The sequence below is a fragment of the Rhinopithecus roxellana genome, chromosome 7, assembly GCF_007565055.1.
Source record: "Rhinopithecus roxellana isolate Shanxi Qingling chromosome 7, ASM756505v1, whole genome shotgun sequence".
In the NCBI taxonomy this organism is placed as follows: Eukaryota; Metazoa; Chordata; class Mammalia; order Primates; family Cercopithecidae; genus Rhinopithecus; species Rhinopithecus roxellana.
In genome coordinates this window covers 95,166,771-95,194,549 of record NC_044555.1, presented here as the reverse complement: position 1 = coordinate 95,194,549, position 27,779 = coordinate 95,166,771, and the positions used below count along the sequence as shown (strand labels likewise).

Here is a 27,779-nt window from a genome sequence, read left to right as displayed (position 1 = left end):
TCTTACAACTATAATAACAACGAAAATGAAACAGAATTCTATAGAATATTTCCTCTATAAGAATTTGATTAAATGTTGTTTCCTCTAATAATTTGAGAAGTTCATTTTTGAACATATAGCATGTTTCCCTCAAATCATCAAATCTATATACTTGGCTTTTAAAGTGTTTGCGTCGGCAGGGGGGAAATCTACCTTTTGTTGACCTGTCTATATTTCTGATCTTCCTGATCATCTCTTTGCTCCATGCCCAACACACAATTGGCTTTTGATGGATTAAAAAAGATATATTACCTACAAAAGAGTAGACTCTATGTACCAAGGAAGCCCAACTCTAGAAAATTATTGAATTCAGATGAACTGTATGAGAATGATTACTAATTCCCAAGCGGAACAACTGCCTCAGTAGTTAGTATGGAGAAGAGGAAAACATACAGTTTTCGAACTGAAGCAATAGCCTGATGTGTGCGGATGATAAAATGAGATTGAAAATGTGATTCTTGCAGGACTTGCTTATTTTGGACCAAGCAACTTTCAGGAGAGGGGGTGCTGTGGGAACTGCTTCTGCTCTATTAACCAAAATCCAGCATCATTTCCTGTGCAGAGCTTCCAATATTAAATGTCATGCCAGGCTGCTCAGGGTCTGTCTGGCCTGAGGAATCCCAAGGCCTGGCATGATTCCGTGTTCATATCACTTCAGCTGCCAGACAGCTAAGCCCAATTTTAGCACATCTTTGTATACAAGAAAGGTAAAGTTGCAAGACCTTGTGTATCCCATCTGTTCATGCTTGATCCCTTTGGTTTCAGCTTGGTCCCTATTAAAGCATTCATCCTTTTGGGAGGGACAACATTGAACTGTGATTAGACACATATGCTTGAGAATAAAGGAAAGACGTGCAAACATACATGATGGATCTAAGGGAGTGATCAAGGAGCCAGAGTTTAATAGCATGCTTGGCTTTTCTCGCTGTGGAGCCATTTAGAGTAGCTGACAGTCCTGTGGCTAACTTGATCCCTTCTTTTCTCTTTGAACAGGGCCATCCTGGACAGCCAGGCCCCAGAGGCCCACCTGGTCTGGATGGCTGTAATGGAACTCAAGGAGCTGTCGGATTTCCAGGCCCTGATGGCTATCCTGGGCTTCTCGGACCACCTGTATGCTGCCAGATATTTGCATTTTATTTCAAATGGCTTTGCTTGTCTCTAAGTGTGCCCTTTTTCTGCCTCTCTGGAAACCTCATTAAGATTTTGTGGGGCAGCCACTACAGACCCTTGTCAAATGTAGGAGTCAATACTGGCAGCACCACAACAGTAAAAGTCTAAAGAAGAATACCAGTTTCATTGGGGTGTGCACATGCTACACTGTTTAGGGTTGCCTTTTTTTTTTTTTTTGAGACAGAGTCTCACTCTGTCGCCCGGGCTGGAGTGCAGTGGCTAGATCTCAGCTCACTGCAAGCTCCGCCTCCCGGGTTTACGCCATTCTCCTGCCTCAGCCTCCCGAGTAGCTGGGACTACAGACGCCCGCCACCTCGCCCGGCTAGCTTTTTGTATTTTTTAGTAGAGACGGGGTTTCGCCGTGTTAGCCAGGATGGTCTCGATCTCCTGACCTTGTGATCCGCCCGTCTCGGCCTCCCAAAGTGCTAGGATTACAGGCTTGAGCCACCACGCCCGGCCTAGGGTTGCCTTTTTTTAGTGCAGCTTGTGAAGTTGGCAAGATTGTTAAAAGGCTGTAGTAAATTTCATGGCAAAATACACACTTGGGCTATTTAACATGGTCCCACATCAGACAATATTGAGGAATGTTTGGAAGACTTATATGGGATCACGGAAGCACTAACCAAAACCCAAAGGGCTTGCTAGCTTGGTCTATACCAGTGGTTTTTAAACCAGGGGTGATTTTTGACACTCAGGGGACATTTGGCAATTGCTATTGATATTTTTAGCTTGGTCTATACCAGTGGTTTTTAACCAGGGGTGATTTTTGACACTCAGGGGACATTTGGCAATTGCTATTGATATTTTGAGGTCTCACAACTGGTGGTGTGCTACTGGCACAAGACATCTAGGAATCATTTGGTTCAAAGTATCAATAATGCTGAGGTTGAGAAACCCTGCTCTATAGTAACAGAGTTTGTGGCTACACTCACACATCGTAACCCTTGGTTATGGTATTGATAAGGTATTTATTGGATCCCAGTGTCACCACTTTTATTTAATTCCATTCATCCAGATAGGGCTCAGATATTTTGATCTAAGGGATCTCTAGTAAATACAATGCCCTTCCCGACTGATTTTTACAAGTGGCTGGAAAGAGAAAAATAACACATTTCAGACCCATTCTCAACCTCCCTTGAAATAATCTAAATTCATGAGGGCACTGATCTGAGATATTTAACTAGAAATCACACCATTCATTAGACATGTTTTATAGATACGTGAATTAATTGACACTTCATTGGAAAAGCAGCACCACCACCTTCAGTGACCAGGTTGGGGTGTGGGTATATGTGTGAGAAAATGAGACAGATGGACAAAGCACAAGCCCCAGATTGGCATATAGGACTTTGAGACCTAAAAACCAAACCAATATGCCGGGGGGTGGGGAGGTAAGGAAAGATGTATTGCTAACATAGGATGAGTTAAGTGAGTCGCAAAGTTCTCCAAAGATTGCCATGGCAACCAGGTATAGACTAAAACATTGCCATGAAAATCCAGCAAAGCAAGGACATGCTGCCCCCTAGAGGGAGAAAATAAATGTTGAGGTAAAGAATACCTTCTGACAAAGGACAAAGGTAAAAACCTAGTCCTGTCTCTAAACTTAACCTCAAGCCTAAATAGGAACTTGGACATGTATTTTACTAAGCTGAGACGTATCCTTTGCTGAATACCGAACAGATTATTCAGTAGGCTTTTTTGAAGCTTCTTTCAGGAGAGTAGTGGCCACAAGAATAAGGTGAAACAGGCAGTGTTAGGAAAAAAACCCAGTTTCTGCTTCTGGGATCATGTTATTGTTTTATGATACCAATAATCCCTGTGCTGAAGGAATCAATCATTCAATAAATGCTTCAGTCCACAAAGCTTAGCCCTACCCCAAATACAAATCCTGACTTCCCTTAGGTGTAGGGACATTGATTATCCCCAGGTGTACAAACTCTAGCAGATATTAGCCAGCATCTGCACTAAGACAGCAAAAAATCTAGTTGAAAGATTGGAACTGTGTACTTTGAACCGTTTTTCATGTTAGCAGTGAGATACACCAGCCTCTTAGACAGGCTTTGAATCTGAAGTTGTGTGGTAGAAGTACAAGATAAAGGTATTTTTGTAGATATCTTTTAGACCAGAGGTCTACAAACTGGTCCACATGGCCTTTGGTTTGTGGCCTGCTTTTTAAAAAAATAAAATAAAATAAAAAGAAAGAAAGAAAGAAGAAGAAGAGTGTAAAACAGAGTTTAGCTGTGACCCAAAAAGCCTAAAGTATTTACTATCTGGTTCTTTTCATGAAATTTTACTAACCTCTGTCCTAGACAAAGGTTCTGTCAGTTTCCCTGGTAGCAAACGAAAATTTATGTGCCCAACATCTGAGGAGAAGATGCACCAAGCTCACTGTGAGGGGTGAAGCAGTGAACTCTCCATTATATGAGTTATTTGTGGTTGTTCAGATCAGTACTCTGAATAGATGTAAATGATCTGACTTTTAACACATTTCAGACCCATTCAAACCCCTTCCCTTTACAGACTTCTGGCTTGGGGATTGGGAGGACATACAGCTCTGAATCGGAGCACCTGGTCAAGGAACGTGTTTTGCCCCTTAGTACAGCCAATTTTGTCATAGAAAAAGCGACATGGTTTTAGGCTCTTGCTGTCCCATCCTTTATCTGATCAGATAATGCAATTAAAAAGACTATAAGTGTGTATATTTCTTCAATTTTTTTTAACTACTTTACTCAGGGGCTTCCTGGTCAGAAAGGATCAAAAGGTGACCCTGTCCTTGCTCCAAGTAGTTTCAAAGGAATGAAGGTAAGAGCCTGCAAGGCAGGTAGCTGAGTAGGCTATAAGCTGGGTTCCCCAGCATTGGGCCCCACCTCCAGTGAAAACATTTCCAGAACTAGCATCTGTGTCTCTATTTAAGGAGCAGACCAAGATGGATTTAAAAGGATCTGGAGCTTTTTGTGGTGGAAACATTGACATAAATGTTTGCAACTATACTGTCAAAGAGATTTGCTCTGCAGGATCTAGACCAAAAATAGGAGATAGATCAGCAAACAAACAGTTTGCATGGGTATCATTTTATTTCACAAACCAAGACATTTCCTGCAGGCAGATACCTTTTGTCTACTGTAGAATCCTTGGTGTCTGTATACCTTGGTTTGAAGCCATGTATATCTCTGCCCATCTCAACATGGCCATTAGCCAAAGATCCTGGTTCTGCCCTTCTCTGTTGCTTCACACCAACCCATCACCCTAGCTGGGCACCTGGATGTCTGCAAAAATTGCCCATCAGCCCTGCAGCTGGCTGGAAACTTTCATCTCTTTCCAGAATTGACAAGAACCTTCTGTGTTCTTGTGACTGTATTGCCTGATATCCTGTGGGTCCTAAGTAAACCCTGGCTTCAAATGTTTGGCCCTATTCCCTTGCAGAGCAGGACAGGAGTCCATCATTTCCCTGGTAGCAAATGAAAATTTATTTGCCCAACATCTGAGGAGAAGATGCACCAAGCTCACTCAGCTAATTGATGGCACTTTTCTGTCTTCCATTAGTGCATAGAGCCTGGAACATTGGAAATCACTTTGGAAGGCAGTGATGGGGGTGGGTGGCTGGAGAGCCGGACGAGATTTAGGGTATGGGCTTCTAACTATAGATGCCATAGTAGAAGATAGAATGTTTGAGTTGGAAAGGACCTCATGATTGTCAGACTTGTATTGGTATTGCTCATTTTACAGCTAGAAGAACTGAGGTGTACTGAGGCTATGTGACTTGCTCAAAGCCAGTTCAGCAAAGAGCTAAAACTCAGGCAGTGCTCTTTCCATGCAACAGAGAGCTGATTTTTTACTGTAAGCCAAGTGGAGTAAGACTAGCAGGTGTCAAAATTTGGTCATTGTCTTAGAAAACAGTGATTAAATGGTTTTGCCAAAAATCAGAGACCCTGGATCCAGTGGAACACAACAATTTTCACAAGATGGTTATATTACCGATTCATGCAGTAACTAAAGATGCAGCAAAGTAATTTTAAAACGTAATCAGAGACTGTATGCTCTGTTGATTTTCCCTTGAAATGCCTGATTTGCATTGTATACATATGGGCACAGAATCTTTGGGGATGAAGGCACACGGGAAGGTAGCTTTGCTTTCCTCCAAAAGGAGTAGGAAAATCACCAGCCCACAGAAGTAGTTTCTAATTGGTAAGTTCCTAGCAAAGGTGAAAATTAATTAATCCAAGTAAAATGTGAAATCCTGTTCAGCCAAGGCTATAATATGTGTCTTCTACAGTCCAGATTTTTCTTACAGAAAAAAGTAAACAATCTAAACAGTCGAATATGTCCAATTCATACATTATTTAAAACACAAGACTTTGACAGAGGAGGCCCAAGGTTCAGAGATGTGTTTTTGTCCCTATGAATGTTAGGTTAATTATCTGAAATATTGCAGGCTTAATTTATTAAACTCTTCAGTGTCCTGCCTTTGTTTCTCAGGGGGATCCTGGGCTGCCTGGACTGGATGGAATCACTGTAAGTTGTTATTTATGTGTTGAGTTCTCAGTGTTGACTATCACTAATGGTGCATTTTAATTCTCCTCTATGATGTTCTAAAGTCTTTGTAGACCTCAAGGAAAATCTAGACAGTTGAAATAGAATGGGTCACAGTATTGACATTTTCCAAATGAGAAAGCACTGAGAGGATGAACTGTCTACTGTCAAGTTGCATGACAAGCAGGCTTTCAGACTTTAGGCCAGAGACTTATGTATTCACTGGGATGTACTTTCCCCTAGTATTTTGCCTTTCATTCAGGAAGCATTTACTAAATGTTTTCTGTGTGTCGAGTGCTGTGGGTAAATCAAAAGAAGTAGAGCACATTGCTTTAAAAGGTATTCTACACAGAAATTCCTTCTAGGGACTCTTGATAATAGTGAGTCTATGTAAGGCTGTGAGTTATGTTAATAAGAGCTTTATTTTTCTTTAAGATTCCACATTGTCATCACTTTTTTTTGAAACAACTTAAGAAAAAATGCTTCTTTCCTTCTTCTTTCTTTCCCTTTCCTGTATTCACTCTTTCTTTCTTCAGTCCTCTCTTTTTTCAGTCCTCAACTGATATTGAGCACCTACTATTAGCAAAGTGCTATGAGTAAACTCTGAGACAATGTAGACACAGTCCCTGCCCCCAAGGGTGGGAAAAACTAGTAGGAATGTGGCATAAGAATTCCACAGCAACTTAGAGGAAGAGACGCCATTTACTTAAGGATATGTCATGTGAGTCTTTATGTCTGAGAGACAGAAGGTAGCTTGTGAGAAGTGTGAATGGTGTTTAGCTGGCAGTGGGAGGAGACTTTCTAAATAGAGAGTTACAGAGTTTCGTGAGAAAATGTAGGCAAAAAAATGGGATGTGTACAAGCACACACAAAAACAGAGATGAATAAGGACCAAGGCCATACATATTCCCTAGGGCAAAACAACTGGCTTACACAGTGTATTCATTACATTTACAGAACAACCTCCACTGTACTTGCTGCATAGCTTCTCTTAGGTACTTGTTTTCCTGTCCACAAAGGTGCAATGTTTGTCCACATACACAGGCATGATATACAAACTGCTTCAATTTGGGGAGAAGGCGTTTGGTGGCCGAATAAGGTATTTGTGATCAGCAAGATGATCACAGATGGCTAGTTATTTTCAAAACAATGTTCAGACTGTCATTTATTTCTGGAGGCCCTTTGAACTCCTCCTTTCTCTTCCTCCTGTCTGAGTTCCAACCTCTGTTACCCTCTCCGCCCCTTATCAACTTATTCCCGTGTCAACTTATTCCTGCTCCACCATTGGAAATGGACCCTTGCATTTCACCAGATCATTTTTCTCTTGCGATTTCACTGTCTTATGTTTAACATTGTTGTTATTTGATTCAAAAATTTTCTAAGTTCCCTTATGATTTTTTCTTTGACCCATGGAATATTTAAAATTGTGTTGCTTCATGTCCAAATATTTGGTAGCTTTCCAGATATCTTTCTATTATTAATTTCTAGTTTTATTTTATTGCAATTAGAGTGAACACTTAGTGTTATTTAAGTTCTTTTAAATTTGTCAAGGTTTGTTTTATGGTCCAGCATATGGTATATCTTGGTGAATGTTCCATATGCTCTTGAACAGAATATGTATTCAGCTGGTTGTTGGGTATAATGATCTTAAAAATATCCATCAGGTCAAGGTAATGGATAATATTGTTTGGATCTTCTATGTCCTGACTGATATTTTTGTCTAGTGTTTCTGTTCATTATGGAAGGAGGGATGTTAAGATGTCCAACTGTAACTGCAGATTTGACTGTTTCTACTTGAAGTTCTGTTAGTTTTTGCTTCACGTATTTTGAAGCTCTGCTATTATGTGCATAGGCGTCTAAGATTGGTATGTCTTCTTGATAAATTGACCAATTTTATCATTTTGAAATATGCTTCTTTATCTCTGGTAATATTATTTGTCTCAAAGCCTACTTTACCTGATATTAATATAACTCTTTTGCTTTTTAAAAAAAGTGTTTGTTTTATTATAACATTCTAATAGGAAAAATTTCAAATATAGAGCAAAGAAGAGTGAATTTTGCAATGAACATGCATACCATTAATATTTTACTATACACCATCCCTTGGTATCCATGGGAGATTGGATTCAGGACCTCTCATGGATACCCAAATCCATGAATGCACAAATCCCTTGTATAAAATGGTGTCATATTTGCCTATAACCTATACACATCCTCCCCTATACTTTTAATCATCTCTAAATCACTTATAATACCTAATACAATGTAAATGCTATATAAAAAGTTGTTATACTGTATTGTTTAGGGAATTGTGACAAGAAAGAGTTTGCATGTGTTCCATACAGATGCAACCATCCTTTTTTAAAAAAAAATATTTTCAATCAATAGTTGGTTGAATCCACAGATGTGGAACGCACAGATACAGAGGGCCAACTGTACTTACTTTATCCTTCTATCCATCCCTCTATCTGTCCATCAATCCATCCTATTTTTAAATTTTTATTTTAAGTTCACAGGACATGTAGGTTTGTTACATAGGTAAACGTGTGCCATGGTGGTTTGCTGAACCTATCAACCTGTCACCTAGGTTTTAATCCCAGCATGCATTAGCTGTTTTTCCTGATGCTGTCCCTACCCCTACCCCACCCCCCAACAGGCCCCAGTGTGTGTTGTTCCCCTTCCTGTGTCCATGAGTTCTCATTGTTCAGCTCCCACTTATAAATGAGAACATATGGTGTTTAATCCATCCTATTTTTAATGAATTTCAAAGTAAATGGTAGACAAGAGTTCACTTACTCCTAAATCCTATAGCATGCCTATCTTTAATTAGACTTCAATATTTGTTTGCAGTTTTTTCTCTTTATATAAAATTTACATACAATGAAACACATAAACCTTAGGTGTATGTTTGCTGAGTTTTGACAAATGCACACTTGTATGTAATCCAAACCTCTATTCAGGTATAGAAAATTACTATCACCTCAGAAAGTTCCCTCCTGCTCATTCCCTGTCAATCTCTGCCCCAATTCACCCCAAAGGCAACCACAATCCTGATTTTTCTCTATTATGCCAGTCCTAGAACTTCACGTAAAGGGAATAATATAACCTCTAGCCTTTTGGGTCTGGCTTCTTTCACTTAACACAGTGATTTTGAGATTCATCCACGTTGTTTCATATATCAGTAATTTGCTACTTTTTATTGTAGGCATTTATTCCACTGTTTGAATCTATCAGAATTTATCCTTGTATCACTGGACAACTGGAACATTTCCAGTTTTTGACTATTATGAATAAAGTTGCTATGAACATTCTTGTACAGTTCTTGTGGACATACATATTTTCCTTTTTCTTGGAAAACTGCCTTGCTTTTTCAACTTGGTAAAAACTTGCCTCTCTAGGGCCCACAAGGAGCACCCGGATCTCCTGGAGCTGTAGGACCTGCAGGACCACCAGGATTACAAGTAAGATCAATTTAAGCCTAGTGTGTGATCACAGTATTCACATGACTGTTTTCCCTGTCATACTATGGATTCAATGTAAGCCTGTGTAATTTAGGTCCTCCTGGTGATCAAGGGCAACCTCCATTCTTGGAGGGTTAAAGTAAAGTGTGCTCTTACCAGGAGCTATTGGAGTTATTTATCAGAGTCTCTCTGACCATCCAATCTGTGCTTCTAAAGCCTCCCACCTTAGCTCAACCTAAAGTATAGCCCAGGGATGGCAGATCCCTGACACATTTATTGCCACCTTCCACTTCCTCACTCATGACAAGTATTGCTAATTAATCATACTACCATCACTATCACCCACCCTGAACACTGAAGAAGCTTCAGATTCCTTCCTAACACTGCATCTTGGGCAGCTCTACCTACCTACCTGTTTTTCTGACACAAAACCTGTTTATCATCACTGGTAGAGGAAGAGCATAGCCAGTCATCTATGTGGTTCTAGGAAAGCTGTGCCCCCAGATTGTTCTCTCCAATGCAGGAAATCCCACTACTCAGTACTTTGACTTAGTTTCACCAAAGGTCATCATTTTGAAATTTCTGGCCTGTTGGGAGGAATGACACATGAAGTCTTCACTACCTTAGCATTAATGGGATTACCAGGTCAATTTGGGGGATTTCAAAGTAGATAACAGGGAACCATAGGAAAGACAGTTATAATCTACTATGCCAAAGCAGGAAAGAGGGCTGAGTTACTGGGGAGTGGCTCTCAACAATTCTTTTGACAGAAACTAACAAGTGCTAACTCTTTTCTTTCTTATTTTTCTGATTTTTAAAAAAATCTAGGGTCCTCCAGGGCCTCCTGGTCCTCCTGGTCCTGATGTAAGTATACTTTGTCTTGGGGAATTTTGCTTCCTACTCCTAAGTACTCTGGATTTCCCAGAGAGATACTGGTTTAGTTAACCCTACTTTCTGGTAAAAAAGATTGCATTCCAATTTAAGTTCCCAGAGCTTATTTAGTAATTGATTTTGTTTTTCCTCCCTGTATCCCTGTATTCCCATAGGGGAATATGGGGCTAGGTTTTCAAGGAGAGAAAGGAGTCAAGGTAAATAGCTTTTAAAAAATACAATCTGCATTCCATATGCTGCAAGAAATGTGTCTGATTACACACATGTGCCTGCTTGTGTAAGAGGATTTGTTTTTTCGCCTTGGGAAATGAGCATTTAGATCCTCTGGTGGGATCTCTTGAGGGCTGCATGTATACATGCCACACATGGGCTATTGTGGTCCTTTTCCCTTCAAAATATTGTTATTCCCTTGCTTCCTACCTGTGAAAGGTGTATGTCTTACAAACATATTCCCTTGAAATAGATTCTTTCTCTTCCTTCCATCTGGGTCTTTCCTTGGTGTTTTGTGTATTCTGTTCCCTTCTCTTTCCTTGTCTCTGATTCCCCTCTTCTCTCTACCCTTTCTCCTCCTCCACTTCCTCCTCCTTTTCCTTTTTGTCCTCCTCTCTCTCTCTGTCTCTCTCTCTCTCCTCTATCTCTCTTCTTTAACTTCTCTTTCACCATTCTCTTTTATTTCCCTCCTTCTCTCATTTCTCTCTTTACACATTGCATTGTGATTTCAGAGCCTCAAGCGAGGCTGAGAACTTGCCATTCCCACCCTTCTCTCACAATTGTGCTGCCTTCTGAAGGAACAACTCTTGCCTCCAATGTTCTAACGTGGACGTCATTGCCTCTGCTTGTGCTCTTCGCAAGGATTAGACCACTTAGAGTCGGGTCATTGTTGCCAAGAGGTAGTCATTCACCTTGTTCTGATTCCTTTTTTACTTTCTTCTAAACATCCTTTCATAGCAACCATGAACTTAAAGTTTCCTTCTATCCATCTTGCTCTTCCCTCTGCAGTGCTGGTACGAAATTCAATGGTCAGGCTTGTACTTCTTCTCACCCTTTGGCAATGAGAGTTTTGTTTCCTCATTGGCATGAGGGTGAAGAGGCCAAAGTAAGAGACAGTTTATTTGTGAGTTACATCCAGAGGACATCCCCTCCCTCTAGAAAAATGGTCGGTGTGATTTTCACTTTGCTTAATGTTCCATTTGATCTTACAGGGGGATGTTGGCCTCCCTGGCCCAGCAGGACCTCCACCATCTACTGGAGAGCTGGAATTCATGGGATTCCCCAAAGGGAAGAAAGGATCCAAGGTAGTGAACATTTGAAAATAGGAAAAATTAATAAACTTTTTCCTATAATTATAAGAACTTTAATAACCAGACAATACTGGAAGAATAGAGGGTTCTGGGTAATAGATTTTTGTTTAGAAGTGAGAGTAAAAAGCCTTCTTTGTTTTGCCCCTTGTGAAAAGCTTTCTTAAAAGATGGAGTATGTTTCTTGGTGTGTAGGTATGAGTGTGCCTGGGCATCTGAGTATTCAGTTAAGCGCTATTTTCTCTATTTTAGTGTTGCAGATTCAATTTTTGATATACTGAATAACTTAAACATTAAATAGTTGTGTTTTTCCTCCTAACTCCCAACCCTCTCAATACTTATGGTGTCCCCAAAGTACTGTGACAGAACACATAGGGTATGAATGGTTGCTCTTGAATTATCTTTTTAAAGAAGTTATTTGCTCTTAAAACTTGACCCTGAAAATAGGATATACTGTCACCAAGTGGTGACAAGAGATGCCCTAATTTACCTGATTTGAACTACCAAGGCTTATACCATAGACTTGTTTAACTGAAATATTTTATGATCTGTATTTTTATGTGAGTCACTGTATACTACCTACATGGTTGTAATTGAATGGTTGTGTACTGTTAAGGTGTGCAGATATCTTTCAGTAACTTGCATTTCCTGCCAGGGTTCCTTTAAGCTTTGTGATTCTGTTCCCATGGCCAAGGGGCCTAGGCAGGGAAATGTGTTTAGTCTCCTTTCTTTAAATTTGTCTTTGTGGAAGCAACAACTCCAAGCCCCTCCAGGTTTATAGGAACTAGTTGTTGATTTGGGAATGGTCTGGCAGCATGAAAGAGACTGTCTGCTTCCTCAATCATTCCCAAAACTTAAGGAGCTTTTCCATGGCACGTATAGATAAATTCACATATCAAGGAATGACAGATCAAATTGTTATGTGTCTCTATCCAAATTGTAATTGTTACCCTTTTCCCAAGACTATAGATTTCTCTGCTGCCTATAATTTTCTATAGGAAATTTTACTAAACAGCTTCTTCCACTAGAAAGAAAACAGACAATCATCCTTTCTGTCTCCCAATTAGCCTCAGTATTTGACATTCTGTTTTAGACAGTTATGGTCCATAATCCTTCTCCCACAGCAAAGAGCTCCATGAACTAAGACATCCTGGAACAGCTACTAGTTAGGGAGCCTGGGGAATCTGCACCACTCTCTGCTGCCCTAATCTTGATACCTCATTGGTTCCCCACTCCTCAGTCCAAGTACTTGCAGAGAGCCATCCTCCGGTGTGTTCGCTGCTTCCTGATGCTACTTACTAACCTTTGGCTGATTTTCCAGGGTGAACCAGGGCCTAAGGGTTTTCCAGGCATAAGTGGCCCTCCAGGCTTCCCGGTAAGTCTCTCTATTTGATCAACATGTATTCAAGGGTCTGATTGGACAAAAGCTGTAACAATAGAAGGCTAACAGAAAGACCTCTTCCCATGGATATTGTAGAGAATGCCACCATCTTTATTATTAGAAGGCATTTAAGGAGATGTTCTTGTTTCTCAAACACATGGAGACGTAAGCATGGTTCTCCATGAGGCTGTATAACTTAGAGGTTATTAGCTCAAGCTCTATAGTTAAAACAGACCTTGTCCTGACTTCTGATTTTGCCAGTTTCTAACTATGTGAACCTGGACAAGTTTCTTAACTTTTCTGAGCCTCAGTTTCCTAACCTACAAAAAAGGGGAGAATGTTAGGGTGGTTATGAGGATTAAATGAGATAATATGCATGAAAAGGGCTTACTACATGTCTAGCACTTATTATTCAGTTGATGGTAGCTAATCTTAGTAATCCTACCTTCACTTTCATATCTGCCTTTCTAGCTTAGATTCTTACACTCATCAGTTACCTTTTGAGGGTCCCTACGTGCCAGGCATTCTGCTGGACTTGGAGGTTACAAGGGTAACTAAGTAAAAGTCCCTGTCCTTGAGATTACATTCTAATGGAGGAGTGAGGGAAAAAACAAACAAGAAACCAGTAAACAGATAAATCTATAACAAGTTCACATAGTGGTGATATATAAAAGATGAAAGAAAGAAGGGTAAAGTGATGAAGTGTGGATGGAGAACAGGGTGGTCTACTTGGGACAGAGCGGTCAAGAAGGGCCTTTCTGAGGAAGTGATGTATGAGGTAAGGCCTGCATATTATGAGGGAGCACGTCTTGTGAAGATCAGAAAGAGGTTTTAAGGCTGAGGGAACCGTAAGTGCGAAGACCTTGAGGTTAAGAAAGCCTCAGTACTTTTGAGGAACAGTAAGTAGATGAGTAAGTGGAACAGAGTAAGCAAGGCCAATAATTCCAGACAGAGAAGTCAGAACCAGATCTTGGCTACTTTCATAGGTCAATGCAGTTTTTTATTTTTAATGTAATGGGAAGCCATTCAAAGGCTCTGACTTGTATTTTTAAGATCACTGTGGCTGTGGGAGGAAGGGGAGAGGGAATGGGAAGGGTGGAAGAGCAAACACAGAGGGTAGGGCAGTAGTCCAGGCAAGAGATAGTGGTGGTGACTTGGACTATAGTGACAGCAATGGACATGGAAATAAGTGGATAGATTCAAAATGTAAAAATATTCAAACTTGTTATTAGGGAGCATTTCAAACATTTACAAAAGCAGAGAGAATGTCATAATGATCCCTCGTGTACCCATCACAGAGTTTCAATAATTAGCAACTTATGGCCAATCTGAAGCAAATAATAGACATATCATTTCATCACAAAGACCTCTGAATATTTAAAAGGTAAGAGCTTTTTAAGACATAGTGACAGTATCATCATCAGTAATTTGTGATCAGTAATTAATATCAGTTAACAAGGCAGAATTCAAATTTTTGATTGTCTTATAGGTATATATATATTTTTACAGTTGCCTTGTTTGAATGAGAAGCCAGACAAGACCAATGCATTCCATTTGTTTAATGTGTCTTTTAAATTACAAGATATGTTTTGAAAGAGCTGACAAGATTTTCATGGATTAGGAATAGAGATCAGGTGGAAAATAGATGAATCAAAGATGACTAGGCCTGCCTGTCCTTGCTGGGCCAATGGGGATAGATGATTCCATTCCCTCCCTACAGTACTTTGAAATAGTTTGCGTCTCTCTGGGTGGCCAGGAAGCAGAGCCAGTGGAGCCAGTGGCACAGGTTCTTTCCATGATGATTCTTATTACTCCATAGAAATAAAGGGGGCATGGAGAATCATCTGTTCAATGCACTTGATTTTAATCACCTCTGTATCTAATGAACCAGAAAGGAAGAGAACCCTAGTGTTGGAGACAGAACACCCAAACTTTAGACCCAGCCCCTGCTCTGGGACTTTGGCAAGTCACTGAACCTCTCTTTATATCTGTAATTTGACAATGGTCATATTTATATTTTTTATTGGTAGAAAATATTTCTACATATTTATAGGGTGCGTGTGATATTTTGTTACATGCACAGACTGTGTAATGGTGAAGTCAGGGTATTTAGGATACCCATGACCACAACATTTATCATTTCTATGTGTTGGGGACGTTTTAAATCTCTCTTCTGGCTACTTTGAAATATACAGTACATTGTTGTTAACTATAGTCCCCCTACTCCACTGTCGAACACTAGAACTTATTCATTCTGTCTAACTGTATGTTTGCACCCATTAACCAACCTCTCTCCATCTCTCCCCCCACCCCACTCTCACACCCTTCCCAGCCTCTGGTATCATTCATTTTACTTTCTACCTCCATGAGATAAACTTTTTTAGTTTCCACATATGAGTGAGAGCATGCATATATCTACTCTTTTAAGACACAACTAATAATGTATGCAAAGTTTCTTTAAAACATATAAGGCTGTCCTGTTCAATAAGGTAACCACCAGCCATGTGTGGCTACTGAGCCCTTGAAATGTGGCAGATCTGAAATGAGATGTACTGTAAGTGTAAAATACACACCAGATCTCAAAAACGTAGTGTGAAAAGAAATCTAGAATATCTCAGTAACATTTTTTACTTCGATGTTAAAATGACAATATTTATTATATATTTGGTTAAGTAAAATATATCATTTAAATGAATATCTGTTTACTTTGCTTTTTTAATGTGGCTACTAGGAAAATGAAAATAACATAGTAGCTCATATTATATTTCTATTGGACAGTACAGATATAAAGTACTTTGCAAGTGAGTTTGGGAATAAGGTTTTCACCTTCTTTGTAGAGCATTTCACATAGATTCTAACCACCTGGCATTGTCCCTGTGAGGTAAGCAAGGTGAGCCAGGCTTATTTCCCTTGTACTGATGAGGAAACTACAGCCTCAACGGGTGAAGAGATTTGTCCAGAATCATGCAGCTAGTTATTAGCAGAGCTGAGACTGAAATTCAGCTTTCTTGAATTCTAGCCAATTTGGTGGCTTTTTCCCCATACCATACTGCCCCCTACAGTCCAGTTTGTTCTAATCCCAGCTGTGGTGGGTTTTTTGTCTCTAAATCTCTACAAGGATTTTATGATCTCCTCCAGTGTTATTGGCTTCACTGGCTCACACTGCCTCCCTCCCCTTCCCTTCCACATCCGAACCCAGAGTATTTCCCCTGCTGCAATTTCAACCCATTCCCTTTTGTCCTGTAAAAGAAAGAGACTGACGACAATGCACGATGATAAATTGCAGTACCATTTCAAGCTCAGTATTTCCAGTGTTTCAGAATGTGGGCTGAAAAATAGAAACCCCAGTTGATTGTAAAGACATCAAAGCTGGAAAATAACCCCTTTACATAGAAGAGCATGTTTTCTTTTTTTTTTTTTTTTTTTTTTTTTTTTATTATACTTTAAGTTCTAGGGTACATGTGCATAACGTGCAGGTTTGTTACATATGTATACTTATGCCATGTTGGTGTGCTGCACCCATCAACTCGTCAGCACCCATCAATTCATCATTTATATCATGTATAACTCCCCAATGCAATCCCTCCCTCCTCCCCCCTCCCCCCTCCCCCCTCCCCATGATAGACCCCAGTGTGTGATGTTCCCCTTCCCGAGTCCAAGTGATCTCATTGTTCAGTTCCCACCTATGAGTGAGAACATGCGGTGTTTGGTTTTCTCTTCTTGTGATAGTTTGCTAAGAATGATGGTTTCCAGCTGCATCCATGTCCCTACAAAGGACACAAACTCATCCTTTTTTATGGCTGCATAGTATTCCATGGTGTATATGTGCCACATTTTCTTAATCCAGTCTGTCACAGATGGACATTTGGGTTGATTCCAAGTCTTTGCTATTGTGAATAGTGCCGCAATAAACATACGTGTACATGTGTCTTTGTAGTAGACTAATTTATAATCCTTTGGGTATATACCCAGTAGTGGGATGGCTGGGTCATATGGTACATCTAGTTCTAGATCCTTGAGGAATTGCCATACTGTTTTCCATAATGGTTGAACTAGTTTACAATCCCACCAACAGTGTAAAAGTGTTCCTATTTCTCCACATCCTCTCCAACACCTGTTGTTTCCTGACTTCTTAATGATTGCCATTCTAACTGGTGTGAGATGGTATCTCATTGTGGTTTTGATTTGCATTTCTCTGATGGCCAGTGATGATGAGCATTTTTTCATGTGTCTGTTGGCTGTATGAATATCTTCTTTTGAGAAATGTCTGTTCATATCCTTTCCCCACTTTTTGATGGGGTTGTTTGTTTTTTTCTCGTATATTTGTTTGAGTTCTTTGTAGATTCTGGAAATTAGCCCTTTGTCAGATGAGTAGGTTGCAAAAATTTTCTCCCATTCTGTAGGTTGCCTGTTCACTCTGATGGTAGTTTCTTTTGCTGTGCAAAAGCTCTTTAGTTTAATTAGATCCCATTTGTCAATTATGGCTTTTGCTGCCGTTGCTTTTGGTGTTTTAGACATGAAGTCCTTGCCCATGCCTATGTCCTGAATGGTACTACCTAGATTTTCTTCTAGGGTTTTTATGGTATTAGGTCTAACATTTAAGTCTCTAATCCATCTTGAATTAATCTTCGTATAAGGGGTAAGGAAAGGATCCAGTTTCAGCTTTCTACTTATGGCTAGCCAATTTTCCCAGCACCATTTATTAAATAGGGAATCCTTTCCCCATTTCTTGTTTCTCTCAGGTTTGTCAAAGATCAGATGGCTGTAGATGTGCGGTATTATTTCTGAGGACTCTGTTCTGTTCCATTGGTCTGTATCTCTGTTTTGGTACCAGTACCATGCTGTTTTGGTTACTGTAGCCTTGTAGTATAGTTTGAAGTCAGGTAGCGTGACGCCTCCAGCTTTGTCCTTTTGACTTAGGATTGTCTTGGCAATGCGGGCCCTTTTTTGGTTCCATATGAACTTTAAAGCAGTTTTTTCCAATTCTGTGAAGAAAGTCATTGGTAGCTTGATGGGGATGGCATTGAATCTATAAATAACCTTGGGGAGTATGGCCATTTTCACGATATTGATTCTTCCTATCCATGAGCATGGTATGTTCTTCCATTTGTTTGTGTCCTCTTTGATTTCACTGAGCAGTGGTTTGTAGTTCTCCTTGAAGAGGTCCTTTACATCCCTTGTAAGCTGGATTCCTAGGTATTTTATTCTCTTTGAAGCAATTGTGAATGGAAGTTCATTCCTGATTTGGCTCTCTGCTTGTCTGTTGCTGGTGTATAAGAATGCTTGTGATTTTTGCACATTAATTTTGTATCCTGAGACTTTGCTGAAGTTGCTTATCAGCTTAAGGAGATTTTGGGCTGAGACGATGGGGTTTTCTAAATATACAATCATGTCATCTGCAAACAGGGACAATTTGACTTCTTCTTTTCCTAACTGGATACCCTTGATTTCTTTCTCTTGCCTGATTGCCCTAGCCAGAACTTCCAACACTATGTTGAATAGGAGTGGTGAGAGAGGGCATCCCTGTCTTGTGCCAGTTTTCAAAGGGAATTTTTCCAGTTTTTGCCCATTCAGTATGATATTAGCTGTGGGTTTGTCATAAATAGCTCTTATTATTTTGAGGTACGTTCCATCAATACCGAATTTATTGAGCGTTTTTAGCATGAAGGGCTGTTGAATTTTGTCAAAAGCCTTTTCTGCATCTATTGAGACAATCATGTGGTTCTTGTCTTTGGTTCTGTTTATATGCTGGATTACGTTTATTGATTTGCGAATGTTGAACCAGCCTTGCATCCCAGGGATGAAGCCCACTTGATCATGGTGGATAAGCTTTTTGATGTGCTGCTGAATCCGGTTTGCCAGTATTTTATTGAGGATTTTTGCATCAATGTTCATCAGGGATATTGGTCTAAAATTCTCTTTTTTTGTTGTGTCTCTGCCAGGCTTTGGTATCAGGATGATGTTGGCCTCATAAAATGAGTTAGGGAGGATTCCCTCTTTTTCTATTGATTGGAATAGTTTCAGAAGGAATGGTACCAGCTCCTCCTTGTACCTCTGGTAGAATTCAGCTGTGAATCCATCTGGTCCTGGACTTTTTTTGGTGGGTAGGCTATTAATTGTTGCCTCAATTTCAGAGCCTGCTATTGGTCTATTCAGGGATTCAACTTCTTCCTGGTTTAGCCTTGGGAGAGTGTAAGTGTCCAGGAAATTATCCATTTCTTCTAGATTTTCTAGTTGATTTGCGTAGAGGTGTTTATAGTATTCTCTGATGGTAGTTTGTATTTCTGTGGGGTCAGTGGTGATATCCCCTTTATCATTTTTTATTGCATCTATTTGATTCCTCTCTCTTTTTTTCTTTATTAGCCTTGCTAGCGGTCTGTCAATTTTGTTGATCTTTTCAAAAAACCAACTCCTGGATTCATTGATTTTTTGGAGGGTTTTTTGTGTCTCTATCTCCTTCAGTTCTGCTCTGATCTTAGTTATTTCTTGCCTTCTGCTAGCTTTTGAATGTGATTGCTCTTGCCTCTCTAGTTCTTTTAATTGTGATGTTAGAGTGTCAATTTTAGATCTTTCCTGCTTTCTCTTGTGGGCATTTAGTGCTATAAATTTCCCTCTACACACTGCTTTAAATGTGTCCCAGAGATTCTGGTATGTTGTATCTTTGTTCTCATTGGTATCAAAGAACATCTTTATTTCCGCTTTCATTTCGTTATGTACCCAATAGTCATTCAGGAGCAGGTTGTTCAGTTTCCATGTAGTTGAGCGGTTTTGATTGAGTTTCTTAGTCCTGAGTTCTAGTTTGATTGCACTGTGGTCTGAGAGACAGTTTGTTATAATTTCTGTTCTTTTACATTTGCTGAGGAGTGCTTTACTTCCAATTATGTGGTCAATTTTGGAATAAGTGCGATGTGGTGCTGAGAAGAATGTATATTCTGTTGATTTGGGGTGGAGAGTTCTATAGATGTCTATTAGGTCCGCTTGGTGCAGAGATGAGTTCAATTCCTGGATATCCTTGTTAACTTTCTGTCTCGTTGATCTGTCTAATGTTGACAGCGGAGTGTTGAAGTCCCCCATTATTATTGTATGGGAGTCTAAGTCTCTTTGTAAGTCTCTAAGGACTTGCTTTATGAATCTGGGTGCTCCTGTATTGGGTGCATATATATTTAGGAGAGTTAGCTCTTCCTGTTGAATTGATCCCTTTACCATTATGTAATGGCCTTCTTTGTCTCTTTTGATCTTTGATGGTTTAAAGTCTGTTTTATCAGAGACTAGGATTGCAACCCCTGCTTTTTTTTGTTCTCCATTTGCTTGGTAGATCTTCCTCCATCCCTTTATTTTGAGCCTATGTATGTCTCTGCATGTGAGATGGGTCTCCTGAATACAGCAGACTGATGGGTCTTGACTCTTTATCCAGTTTGCCAGTCTGTGTCTTTTAATTGGAGCATTTAGTCCATTAACATTTAAGGTTAATATTGTTATGTGTGAACTTGATCCTGCCATTATGATATTAACTGGTTATTTTGCTCGTTAGTTGATGCAGTTTCTTCCTAGCCTCGATGGTCTTTACATTTTGCCAAGTTTTTGCGATGGCTGGTACCGGTTGTTCCTTTCCATGTTTAGGGCTTCCTTCAGGGTCTCTTGTAAGGCAGGCCTGGTGGTGACAAAATCTCTAAGCATTTGCTTATCTGTAAAGGATTTTATTTCTCCTTCACTTATGAAACTTAGTTTGGCTGGATATGAAATTCTGGGTTGAAAATTCTTTTCTTTAAGAACGTTGAATATTGGCCCCCACTCTCTTCTGGCTTGGAGAGTTTCTGCCGAGAGATCTGCTGTTAGTCTGATGGGCTTCCCTTTGTGGGTGACCCGACCTTTCTCTCTGGCTGCCCTTAAGATTTTTTCCTTCATTTCAACTTTGGTGAATCTGGCAATGATGTGTCTTGGAGTTGCTCTTCTGGAGGAGTATCTTTGTGGCGTTCTCTGTATTTCCTGAATTTGAATGTTGGCCTGCCCTACTAGGTTGGGGAAGTTCTCCTGGATGATATCCTGAAGAGTGTTTTCCAACTTGGTTCCATTTTCCCCCTCACTTTCAGGCACCCCAATCAGACGTAGATTTGGTCTTTTTACGTAATCCCATACTTCTTGCAGGCTTTGCTCATTTCTTTTTCTTCTTTTTTCTTTTGGTTTCTCTTCTCGCTTCATTTCATTCATTTGATCTTCAATCGCTGATACTCTTTCTTCCAGTTGATCGAGTCGGTTACTGAAGCTTGTGCATTTGTCACGTATTTCTCGTGTCATGGTTTTCATCTCTGTCATTTCGTTTATGATCTTCTCTGCATTAATGAGTCTAGCTGTCAATTCTTCCACTCTTTTTTCAAGATTTTTAGTTTCTTTGCGCTGGGTACGTAATTCCTCCTTTAGCTCTGATAAGTTTGATGGACTGAAGCCTTCTTCTCTCCTCTCGTCCAAGTCATTCTCTGACCAGCTTTGATCCGTTGCTGGTGATGGGCTGCGCTCCTTTGCAGGGGGAGATGCGCTCTTATTTTTTGAATTTCCAGCTTTTCTGCCCTGCTTCTTCCCCATCTTTGTGGTTTTATCTGTCTCTGGTCTTTGATGGTGGTGACGAACTGATGGGGTTTTGGTATAGGTGTCCTTCCTGTTTGATAGTTTTCCTTCTGACAGTCAGAAGGACTCTCTGTTGGTCTGTTGGAGATTGCTTGAGGTCCACTCCAGACCCTGTTTGCCTGGGTATCAGCAGCAGAGGTTGCCGAAGATAGAATATTGCTGAACAGCGAGTGTACCTGTCTGATTCTTCCTTTGGAAGTGTCCTCTCAGGGGTGTACTCCACCCTGTGAGGTGTGGGGTGTCAGACTGCCCCTAGTGGGGGATTTCTCCCAGCTAGGCTACTCAGGGGTCAGGGACACACCTGAGCAGGCAGTCTGTCCGTTCTCAGATCTCAACCTCCGCGTTGGGAGATCCGCGGCTCTCCCCAAAGCTGTCAGACAGAGTCGTTCGCGTCTGCACCGGCTCCCGCTACTTCCCCTGTTGGTCTTCAGCTGTGCGCTGTCCCCAGAGGTGGAGACTACAGAGACAGGCAGGCTTCCTTGAGCTGCTGTGAGCTCCACCCAGTTCGAGCTTCCCAGCGGCTTTGTTTACCTACTTAAGCCTCAGCAATGGCGGGCGCCCCTCCCCCAGCCTCGCTGCTGCCTTGCGGATAGATCGCGGCAGACTGCTGTGTTAGCAGTGAGGGAGGCTTCGTGGGCGTGGGACCCTCCCGGCCAGGTGTGGGATATATTCTCCTGGAATGCCTGTATGCTTACAGCGCAGTATTGGGGTGGGAGTTACCCGATTTTCCAGGTGTTGTGTGTCTCAGTTCCCCTGGCTAGGAAAACGGATCCCCCTTCCCCCTTGCGCTTCCAGGTGAGGCGATGCCTCGCCCTGCTTCAGCTCTCGCTGGTCAGGCTGCAGCAGCTGACCAGCACCGATTGTCCGGCACTCCCTAGTGAGATGACCCCAGTACCTCAGTTGAAAATGCAGAAATCACCGGTCTTCTGTGTCGCTCGCGCTGGGAGTTGGAGACTGGAGTTGTTCCTATTCGGCCATCTTGCTCCGCCCCCCCCCCGAAGAGCATGTTTTCATAGGGTGAGAATTAAGAAACCAGAATTCTCAGCCCACTTTGGCACAGATTCAAAGTGTGACCTTGGCCAAATCAGGTAACTCCTTCACAGTCCTAATATCTCTATCTGTTTAATGGGAACATTCATAGGTACTTTATATGAATGCCTTATGACAGAAAAGTTATGAGGAGAAATGTGGTAATGTATTTGTGATACTCTGGACCTTTCAGAGGAAATGTGCTTCTCAAATCCAAAGCCTTCACATCAGCTTTCAATTATCCATACTTACTGAGAAACAAGGCAGCACTGAAGACAGAAATCTCTATGGAATCCAAAATGTTCCTTTTAACTATTTGTTTTCTTCCTATATGAGTCCAAATCTTTGTAAGAGATGAAGTGCCCAACCTGAGAGATTTGCCCCTCACCTTCTTTCTCTTGGCCCCTCTGCAGTGACCAAACATCTCTGATTTTCTGGCTCAGTCCTCACCTCACACATTTTATCCCATTGTCTCGAGCAACACACTCACACTTGTAGGCCACAGGTCTTTCCATGGCAGTCGTCAGAGAGAATTGTATATCCATGTGCCCTCTGTCCAAGGGACTAGCAAACACAGGGGAAGGCAAAAATGGAATAGATGAGGGGAGGGATAAGAGAAGAAACTGGCAAATCCTGAGGTAACTGTTGAGTAGGAGTAACTACTAGGTAGGTGGGGTTCTTCAATTGAGCCTCCTCAGAACCAAAAAGCATCAGGAGTCTGGAGCCCAGGAGAGCAGGCCTGGAAACAGTTAAGCTAGCTCCAGTGAGGCTTTCCAGGCCATGGGTAAGTAGGAGTGTGGGAGCAGCATTTGCAAGATTACTCATGAGGAGGACTGACTGTGACAGGGCCAGTCCCAGGGCATCTTGCTAGAACAGCTTGTTCAGCAGGGTCCCTGTACAGTGCCTCCCTATTCTTGGAGACAAGTTGAACCTACAGCACAGCCAGTGTCTTGCCAAGCTATTTATCTTTTGTTGGCTCTAACCCCCACACACAAATTTGTCTTTTTTTTCTTTTTTACATTTTTTAAACATTTATTTTTGTTCACACTATAGCACAAGCTCTCAGGCCCTCTGAGAAAGCAAGACTCTTCTGCTTTCTGGAGAATTAGCACAAGGCCCCCTTATATTTATAACTGAGGGCAAGACAGATGGGGGCACAAGATGGTTCCTGAACATTCTTTCCTTCACCCTTTGCAACAGTTTTGTTCTCTAGGTCATTATTCCATTCAGTTCAACAAGTATTTACTGGACCACCTTGTATGTGTTCAGACTGTAGTAATGGGCCTTGGAGAAAGATAAAAGAGAGTGTAATATAGGCCTCATGCTTACAAAACTTTCATATGCAACCAATCTTTGCACTTTAAGAGTTTGGGGCAGCATGGGCCACCACAGATTTCATGAACAGGTCAGAGAAGGCTTCTTGAAGTGTTTGACCTCAGAAGCCGATAGACATTCCACCAAGTTGCAGCATGCCTTGGTTTGATGCAGAAAAACTAATATTTTAAATAAGTTTGCATTCAGTTTAACCCACGAGCCTTTCACATTAGAAATTTAATGTAGCATGAAGGCTGAGCTATTTGATGCACAGTTATATAAATGCAGAAAAGAGAACAGGTAAGTACGGGACCAAAGCCTGCTTTGAATTGGATCCTACACACACACACACACACACTCCTCCCAATAAAAAGACAATGAAAACAACCCACATTAAAAAAACAAAACCATGACTAGCCAAAAGGAAACAAAAATGAAAAACCCTGGGCCCAGAAAGCCAAGGGGTGCTCAACCAGCTTTCAGTACTCATGGGAGCACACTGAGTATGTATGTAAAAGGAAGAAAAAGCTACAAATGGGATTTGAGCAGGTGAGCCAGGTCACATTAAAGGGACAACAGATGTTCCACAACATTTAGTGTCTTTCCTTCATTGCATCCTTTACTTTCACAATAAGCCAAAATGTTGTTTGCTAAATCTATGCTCCAAAAAGTACAATTTTAAACAACAGCACAGTGGCCTCATTTAAGTTTTCTTTGAAAAACTTTGTCCACTTTAGTAATGAACTCTTCTGTTTCTTGGGGGCCCAGACATTTGCCTTGGACCCAGAGGGGAGGAAGTTCTTTCTTACTCACTCTGCTTCTTGCAGTTCCTGCTTTTCCCTAGAGAATCCCCAAGTCATATTCATGGCTACAAATCCTCACCTCCGATGACCAGGGCAAGAGGGATTGGAGACCATCTCACAGTCCCCTTTGGACTATATCTGTAGGGCCAGGCAAGAGCCCTACAGTCCCGGTACAGGAGCTGTAGGGTTTCAGACCATGCCTAGATAGAAATACTTCTTCCCACTGAAAAGGATGTTGTGCTCATTATGTCACCAAAGGGGAAAAGCTCTTGCTCTTCCCCCTAGTATCAACCCCCAAGAATTTGCATAATCCTCCATTTGTAGGTCAAATAATCAAGTTCCTAAATGATAGAAGGCAGCCTGTTCTAATGGAAAGGTTCCCGGAATGAAAAACACAAGATCTAGCTTTCTCATTCAATTTTAATTCATTCAGATGTTGATTTCCTCGTCTATAAAATCAGCAAGGTTAGATATTTAATCATTTCTATGCTGTTAGCCTATGATACTATAAATACATGGAACAGTGTTGTGGGTGGGGTGGGGGGGCATTACTTCTAGAACCAAAGGGGGACCTTGAATGAATGGTCCAATTCATATTCAGAACTTACGTGCTTCTCAGGCAGTGACAAGAGACAGCATGGTGAGCCTCCCTAAGGGGAGAATGGAGCTTAATTAAAATAGCCCCCTTGCTTTGGATGAAGCCAGGAGACTGATGAGAAAACAAGCATTATAACTTGTGGTTTCTTTTTTCATTTAGGGCCTTGGATCTACTGGAGAAAAGGGAGAAAAGGGAATCCCTGGTTTGCCAGGACCTAGGGTACGAACCTGGAATATTACTTGCCTGGGTCTGTCAAGTCACCTTGTCCATTTGCTTTCCTGTTTGCTTCTTTATGTTTTGCAACTTAATTGCCACCTAAGCTTCTCGTTTCTCCTCAACCCAATGGCAGGTTCCTAAGACCTCCTTCTCTCTTAGCCCCATTCCCTTGATTGAATGACTCTCTTGAAAAGGAAAGAGGCACCCTCTACTCTAGGTGGCGCCTCAGCCTATTTATCTCCTTGCTGTCATGTATCATTGTCTTCTGGGCTAAAGAATGATATGAGTGTTGCCTTGCTTTCTATTCCATTCTATTCTGAGGGAATTGAGCACGGAAGTGGCACAGGAATGGAAGAAAGAGGGCCAAGTGCAACCTTTTAGGACAGACACAAGCCTGGAAAGTTCTAGAACATAGTGAGTGATGTTTGGAGTCAACAGTTTCCAATAATAATCTCATTTGAAATGGAAAAATAACTATTAGCCTCTCTGATTCCTAGCTTCGGGCACTTAGGTCTTGAGCTAGAAGCAGTGGGCCAAGCTTAGCCTCAAAGAAGTAACATTTTAGAGAATTGTGTTGTTAAGTTGACTATGAAGTTTATTAAGTAAGAGTCCTTTGAGTATTTAGCCATATTTATCCGTTACCCTGCCATTTCTTTCTCTACTTTTCCCCCTCCCTTGTCTTGAAAATACATATAATCACCAACAAAGAATGCATTTGAGGTGGAAGACGAGGCCCTCCCATAATCTATTTAAAGATCTTTTGACTTGGAACTAATGCAGACTAAGTATAATACCACCCAACCCTTCTATCAAATTCCACCTACTAATTAAACTGTTTCCATCTATTTAGCTCTTAAAAAATGCTCCATGTGGCTATTTAGCCTGATGGATTAGTGCTTAGAAAGAAGTCTTTAGGCCAGGCGCGGTGGCTTACGTCTGTAATCCCAGCACTTTGGGAGGCTGAGGCGGGTGGATGACTTGAGGTCAGGAGTTTGAGACCAGCCTGGCCAAAATGGTGAAACCCTGTCTCTACTGAAAAATACAAAAATTAGCCAAGTGTGATGACGCATGCCTATAGTCCCAGCTACTCGGGGGGCTAAGGCAAGAGAATCGCTTGAACCCTGGAGGCGGAGGTTGCAGTGAACCAAGACTGTACCACTGCACTCCAGCCTGGGTGACAGAGTGAGACTCTGTCTTTGAAAAAAAAAAAAAAAAAAAAAAAAGTCATTAAGCCAGGTCTAGGAACTTTCGCTTACCTGATTTTAGGAGCTGCTAAATCCTGAACTCAGTTGTATAACTTTGTTATATAAGTCTAGTGGCTTTTTCTAGGTAGCCTATTGATTTTTCTAAGGTGCAACTATTTTCTTTACAGGGTCCCATGGGTTCAGAAGGAGTCCAAGGCCCTCCAGGGCAACAGGTATTTTGGTTAATATCATTAAAGCCTTGGTGTATAAAATCCCAATTAAAAGTCCCCCTTGCTTTACTTAACATGGCCAAAGGGAGACATTACTTATAATGCAAATTGTTCATCTCCCTTTTTTTTGGTATAATCCTAGCCACTGTCCTCTTTTCTTTTCACTCAAGAACATGGGTATCCAGTGTCAAGTTCAGTGCCTTGCCATTCCATGCTGTGGTCATACATCTTTGGCATGCTATCAGGGACTAGCAAGTCCAGCCTGCTTGTATCCGTGTCTAGCCTTGTGGCCCTTGTACCTCCTAATATGTAAATTGGCTACCTACTGCCATATTGTCTTCTGGGAGATTTTACAGCTTCCAGAGTCAGATAGAAGCCACACATACCCTGCAATGTCATCCAAGATCCCTGTGCCATTTGCCCTGGCTTAATCCAAAGACCAGACTCTCTTATGCTCTCATACTTTCAGCTTAGTGGTAACTATGTTTCTGTCACAGGGCAAGAAAGGGACCCTGGGATTTCCTGGGCTTAATGGATTCCAAGGAATTGAGGTAAAGTTGGGAAGGGAAAAATCCGGGGTTGGTAGGTAGAAGGGTGAATTACCACAAATGTCTGTATATAAGATGAAGTACTTTTAATATTTTGACCTTTTAAGTTTCAATTTTTTCTCAAGAAATGCATGTAACCTACTTTGAATATACAAAGCTGCTAACGAGCATTTCTTAGATACTACTTGATCAGTGGTAAACTAAGGGCAGGGGCTGGTGAGAGCAAGTCCATCCCACAGATGAGGAAAATTTTATTCATGTTGCTTAGAATTGCCAACTGTTGGTTTTATTATTGTTTTAAATTCTCTACAGACAATGCATCCCCTTTTTGCCTACACCTGGGGCATATAACTGCCACCATCACACCCTGGATATGCCACTGTATGTGTTTTTGGTGCCTAAGTCTGTCTTTGGGGAGTATTAGAACTCCTTTAATTTCCCCTGCCTGACATCATCCACTAACAA

The 27,779-nt window shown here is 41.1% G+C and overlaps 1 protein-coding gene across 5 annotated transcripts in view; it reads left to right on the top strand.

The window, feature by feature from the left end:
• Positions 1-27,779, top strand: part of COL4A6 (collagen type IV alpha 6 chain) — a 298,746-nt gene that overhangs the window by 231,545 nt on the left and 39,422 nt on the right. For all 5 annotated transcript variants that reach the window (XM_010358971.2, XM_010358974.2, XM_010358973.2 and 2 more), the window contains exons 6-16: positions 1,033-1,149; positions 3,943-4,011; positions 5,686-5,721; positions 9,138-9,200; positions 10,029-10,064; positions 10,247-10,288; positions 11,294-11,386; positions 12,711-12,764; positions 25,296-25,355; positions 26,725-26,769; positions 27,264-27,317. In XM_010358971.2, the coding sequence (XP_010357273.2) occupies positions 1,033-1,149; positions 3,943-4,011; positions 5,686-5,721; positions 9,138-9,200; positions 10,029-10,064; positions 10,247-10,288; positions 11,294-11,386; positions 12,711-12,764; positions 25,296-25,355; positions 26,725-26,769; positions 27,264-27,317 (669 nt within the window). The remainder of the gene's footprint in view (positions 1-1,032; positions 1,150-3,942; positions 4,012-5,685; positions 5,722-9,137; positions 9,201-10,028; positions 10,065-10,246; positions 10,289-11,293; positions 11,387-12,710; positions 12,765-25,295; positions 25,356-26,724; positions 26,770-27,263; positions 27,318-27,779) is intronic.